The 5,666-nt window shown below is 37.3% G+C and overlaps 1 protein-coding gene across 1 annotated transcript; it reads right to left on the reverse strand.

Annotated features, from left to right (window-relative positions):
* Positions 1-523: 523 nt before the first annotated feature.
* clic3 (chloride intracellular channel 3) lies at positions 524-5,360 on the reverse strand. The gene is made up of 6 exons (XM_081390307.1): positions 4,614-5,360; positions 4,120-4,229; positions 3,411-3,536; positions 1,771-1,877; positions 1,342-1,517; positions 524-1,179 (listed from the first exon to the last, which is right to left on the reverse strand). Exons 1-6 carry the CDS (start codon positions 4,647-4,649, stop codon positions 1,015-1,017), a joined length of 720 nt encoding a protein of 239 aa, XP_081246433.1. The 5' UTR covers positions 4,650-5,360; the 3' UTR covers positions 524-1,014.
* Positions 5,361-5,666: the final 306 nt, after the last annotated feature.

The raw sequence follows: 5,666 nt of genomic DNA on the forward strand, positions 1-5,666 counted from the left end.
GATATGCAATTTTATTGGCTACAAACAACATGAATAGGCCAATCGGAACCGCTGTTGTTTGACTTTTTTTTTTACATGCAAAACACCATACACAATTCTAATGCTGCTAACCCCAATAATTCTGCAGACCATAAAATAAAAATGGGAAAAAAGTGGTGGAGTATAATAAAAAAAACAGTAATTTAACTAATAGTTAAATTACATTTTTATTAGTCACATAATAATATTACATGCTCTGATAGCGTTGTTTTTTATTTATGTAAAACATTATAAAATATCTGTATGACATGCATGAAATACAAATAAAAAATGACTTGGGGCCAGAACACTGTATGCATATTTTGGGGAAGTATGCATTGTATGCAAAACTTCCCAAATAATATTAGGCTACTGTGTGTGTGTGTGTGTGTGTGTGTGTGTGTGTGTGTGTGTGTGTGTGTGTGTGTGTGTGTGTGTGGCGATTCAGTGTACATTTCTGTTTTAGCTAGCTCAACCAAATTCAATCAAAAAGAGCACTTTTCTTCCATCAAATTTTAATTTGTTAGCAAGCTGTTTTATACATAGGCTACTGGACGTTCCTTACAAACATTAAAATCTGACATCAATAACATCATTGTAGAAGTTGTCTAGTGCTTTGTCTTCTTTCTTCTCATGGGGTAGAATTTCAGACCAATTACATGTCTCATTTCACACGGCCTTCAAAAACAACATTCATAGACATTTCTGGCTATCAAACTAAAGTAATCCATCAAAACCACAGACAAATGCAACACATTTAAATACAACAACAGCAAAAAATGGCAGGAACAAGCAAGGCAGGCATCTGATATTCACAATTGTGTTTTTTAAATGAAAAAAATAATGAAAACAACCTCCACCAATATATTCAGATTATTAAAATCCCCATTAGGAATACATTCATAATAAAGGCAGTTTGGGGCATTAGACATATATTTAAAAATGTACACTAAATTCCACACAATCTTTGTCCTCCTCCTCATTTGAAGTCCAGTTCTACTTGTTGAGATATTTGGCCACTGAATGGTAGGCAAGCAGGATCTCCTTGTCTTTGGGGCAGGTGAGGTGGAACACATCTTCCTTGTACGCTTTGTCCAAGTACTTTGACAGGCCTTTTAGCTCTCTAGGGATCTCAAAACCACGGTACTTCTTGCAAACTACCTACAAAGTCAACCATTTAAAATAGATGAAGTTTAATTGAAGACTGTTAGTGTAGAGGAAGTGATTTCACTTACAGTAAACAGCAGTACACTGTATTATATATCAGCACTACAATATACAAATTACTGCATTGCTGTCTAAATGAAAAAAAAGGTGAGTAACCTTGACAATGTGCAATTTTGGAAGCAGGTTGCAGTCAGCAAGAGAGAGCGAATTTCCGTCCAAGTAATGTCTTGTGGATTGGGCTGAATCTGGATTCTGGTCCAGTTCATGAGGAAGGGGAGTCAACAGGTACTGATCCAACTTCATCAAACTCCTTAGAAATTTCTTCTCCAGCACTGAAATGTACACAACCATTAAGGTGTTGATATTCAAATGCAAATATTCGATGTTGTATCATCTATCTATCTGGCCATCCATCCATTCACCATCTATCTATGTCTTATATCAATTTTGAAGTGACAGCCCCCATATTTCAAACACAAAATGACATCAAGCCTTGAAGCTAATTTCTGAGTTTCACCGCCTTCTGATCAGATACATAATTCACTGTTCACTGGCCAAAAAACTTTAGAGAAGGGTGACCCTTACTGTCATTGAGCCCAGGATTTGGATTTTTGATGTAAGCCGAGAATTTGTGAAAGATGTCATCTCCAGCCGTGTTAGACTCCTTATAGCGGCAGCATAACTTGGGATAGCTGCAATGCAAAAATGGTGCAAAACTTTATATTTCATGTCATAAGGGGTTGAATTTGTAGTGGAACAAATTTTGCCATTTTGTACAAACATTAAGATACATGTTCTTTCAGGAATTCCTCTATATTTTAGGAGCAAATTTGACCAGTGTTGGGGGTAATGCATTACAAGTAACACGAGTTACGTAATCAGATTACTTTTGTCAAGTAACTAGTAAAGTAAGACATTACTTTCCTACGTCCTACTTTTGAAGTCGTGATTACGAGCTCATCGTTATGACTTGAGAGGGCCTTCGTGTCCAATTTTTAACTAAGAAACTAGTATTTACGATAATTCCAACAACACGTGAAGTGCAGAGGCCTTGTGTGAACATGATGGTTGGAACTGGTTGTAGGTCTAGACTAAATGTGAGCATTTACTCATCTCACTTGCACAAAAACAGATTCAGTATTCCTCAAAATGAATAGTGAAATGCAAACTCAGAATGTTACACAAACCTGCAAAAATTAAAGCTACACTGTGTAGGATTTTCTCCCATTTAGCGGTGAAATTGAAACTGCTGGCAGTCACGAGTAATCACCCCCTCGCATTCGTCACGGTGCCACTGAGTGTAAAAACGCGAAAGGCGAAGCTTGAATTTCCAGGTATGTCCCTCTTTGGCTAATGTACTTTCAAGATGGAGGTGCAACATGGCTGCCGCCATTCGAGCGACTCGCTCGTATGTATTCTAAATGGCAGATTTTACGCTTACGGGAATACTTGATTAGTTGGTAGAAGTAATTACACATTAATGAGCACATATCATTTTGAAAGAACAAAGTGTTTTTTGCCAAGAATCAACTTAAAAAATTACACAGTGTAGCTTTAAATGTTAATTTACAAATAATTAACAACACAAATACACTTTATGTATTTAATCTCACTTTTTTAGCCAATGTCTTTGCTCCTGACCTTTGATGATCCAATTCAACCACACGAATAAGCAAAAATGACTTTAGATAAACATCACATTTGTTTTTCATTTTGTTTGTTGCTTTTATTGCTAATGAGAGTGTTAAACTGTCTTCTCCATCATTTTCTTCTGCAGTTCAGATCGGCAGCACAGCTGAAAAGTTTGGTTTGAGCGGCACCCTCTACTGTACAGGTGTACATTTGCATTTCCTTCAAACTGAGGCGCATTCATGGTGTTTGGTGTTTTTAGCCCCCAACGGCGCCTTCCAGGCAGCAAGGGGATGGGTAGGTTTAAGGCTGAGGTTAGGGTTAGCTGCCTGGAAGGAGCCATTGTGGGCTAAAAACACCATCGAGCCTTATTCATTTCACTTTTGTTGTGAAAGTGCCTTTACATTTGCAAAAAATACTTTTTTTATTATTATTACAAAACAAGCAAGCCCAGTCCAGTTGATTAATTTCCTTACTTTTTAAATTACTTTCCTAAAGCTCCCAACTTTTTTAGGGAGAAACACAATATTGTAATAATGAATTTCACAAGCAAAATTCTTGACATCTTTGGACCGGTGGTATGAATGCATACTCACTGTGGGGGCGCAAGGGTCTCTTCCAGAAACTCTTCGATCTTGTTGGTGTCAGTACGGACCTCTTCATTATAGATGAGGAAAGGGGGCTGAGAACCTGGAGCCAGGTCCTTTAGTACCTCTGGAGCTCTAGAAAGAAAGAAAACATAAGTAAAACAACAGATTTTGTTATTTAATGTAACATTTTTAGAGATTAAACTATTGGATCAATTCTAATGTATTTCCCTTCCTACAAAGCAAAAATCATTTTTAAAAGATTTTAGAATTGCCCTGAATAGAAAAACTGAGCCATATGAAATGTTATTAATATAATATTAACCTGGAGGAAATGTTATTCCTCAGAGGTGGCTTTTTTGCAAGGTCTATTGAATACATAGTCATGTTTAGTTTGTACTATACACTTTGTCTCCAAAAGTTCCCTAAGATCATTTAAAATAGAGAATGAGACAAATGACCCACAGTAAGAGTGCTTAGTTATAAAAAAAAAATATGTGGATAAAAGCTCAGATCAGTGTCTAAAACTCTAGAGGAGATGTGTGATATTACCAGGGTGTATTTCTTCAAGTTAAAGGAAAGATCTTCAATTTGCACTCCACTTAATCTCATTGTTGACTAGAAGAAACAACTAAATGAAAGATTCCATTGTGAATTTTTCGCCCCCAATGGAACGGAACCTAAGAAGAACGATTATCCCGATGTTGGCATCTCTCACCTCTTCATGTCCACTGTGGTGAGGGTGAAATTGACTCCCTTCAGCCAGAGTATCATGAAGAGCCGCTGACAAAAAGGGCAGTTACCAACACTTTCACCATCATCGCTTGCCTAAAGATGACATTCAGTAAACAAAGTGTTAAAACTCTTAAGATGGAAATGATTTAATGTACAACAAGATACATGGAATTACTTCCTGAAAAAGTACTAAAACATTAGCATCAGAATATTCAAGGTTTTGTTACTTAAAGTAATTTCCCCCTTGTTCAGACATATTTTTAGAGATCCTATCATTAGTCCTAAATTCAACAAGACCAGTGAGGCCACAGATGCTCTTTTCAAACAATTGACAGGGTTATGTCAAGAATGATTGGAAGTACAACCATTTTGAGCAAGGGTAAGATCGACAGACACACTTTTAGGTCTTACATCTTTAAGAAATGACAACAAGTTGTCATATATGTGACATTTGGAACTAAGCAATTAAGCTCTGACCTTGACAAAAAGTTCAATCTTTGCTGCTTCTGCCATCTCTGGTTCTCCTCCTCCTCTTTCTTCGGTGTCTCAGTTGCCCAGGATCTCAGGAGAATGAGGTCAGTTTATATCAGTCCACTTCACCTTGCACGATTTCTGTCTCCTCCTTTGATCTCTGAAAAATCAAACTGTCTCGATGGCACTGAAAACAGCACCTTCCCTTCTTCCTCTCTCAACCGCAGTTTCTATCATTTCCTTTTAGAACCCAAACTCTTACCACACCCCACCGGTCTTGAGTGTTCAGAATACCAGCCCACTGGCCGAACCTGTCCAACCTGTATCTTCCTTAATTCTCCGCTGCTTTAGTCACTGTGAGTTTCTCTCTTAACTGCTCAGTGCTGTCCTACTCCCATCATTCTTCACTCCCAGTACAGTCTATAATCTTTTTACCCCCCCCCCCAAAAAAAAAAAATAATCTGTTATCATTTACACACTGTCACGTTGTTCCAAACACACCCCCAGTTTTACAGACAAGGCTTAAGCTAGTCCCAGACTAAATTTACATGAGCTGTTTTAACTGAAAGCAACTTGCACTGACTTGTTTGACTCATTGTTTTGTCTCGAGATGCACACCAGTAATGTTTTTTTCTAAGGCACGTTTATAAAAGCCACTTAAATGTCCTAATTGAACTAAGGCCTAATCCTGGCTTAATCTAAGCCCTGTCTGTCTGTGAATCCAGGCCATGAATTGGTTTTTCTTTCACAGACCAAAGGAGGAGATGTTTGGCAGGACGTTCACTCTGCTCTTTTGCATACAATAAAACTGAATGGCAACCAAATTACAAAAATGACAAAACTGCACCATAAAGGTAAAATTATACAAATTATTCATTCATCTTTCTGAGTTTTCCTACCGCTGTACAATAGTTCTGTGTGATAAGACTGAAATGTAAGATGTGGAAAAGAGCAGCACTAACATTCTGATAAACATAAGAAAAAATTTATTTAAAAAATAAGTGAGCAAATTATAACAGATTTTCATTTTTGGACTGGACTACTATGAAAATGTACTCT

The sequence above is a fragment of the Scardinius erythrophthalmus genome (genome assembly GCF_964197995.2).
Source record: "Scardinius erythrophthalmus genome assembly, chromosome: 17".
Lineage (NCBI taxonomy): Eukaryota > Metazoa > Chordata > Actinopteri > Cypriniformes > Leuciscidae > Scardinius > Scardinius erythrophthalmus.

Bases quoted from the DNA above. Each gene is read 5' to 3' on its own strand.
- clic3 (XM_081390307.1), bottom strand. From the start codon at position 4,649: ATGGCAGAAGCAGCAAAGATTGAACTTTTTGTCAAG. The intron at 4,230-4,613 runs GTCAGAGCTTAA...TGTCATCTTTAG, and splicing joins AGATTGAACTTTTTGTCAAG to GCAAGCGATGATGGTGAAAG. The intron at 1,518-1,770 runs GTAAGGGTCACC...TGTACATTTCAG, and splicing joins AAATCCTGGGCTCAATGACA to TGCTGGAGAAGAAATTTCTA.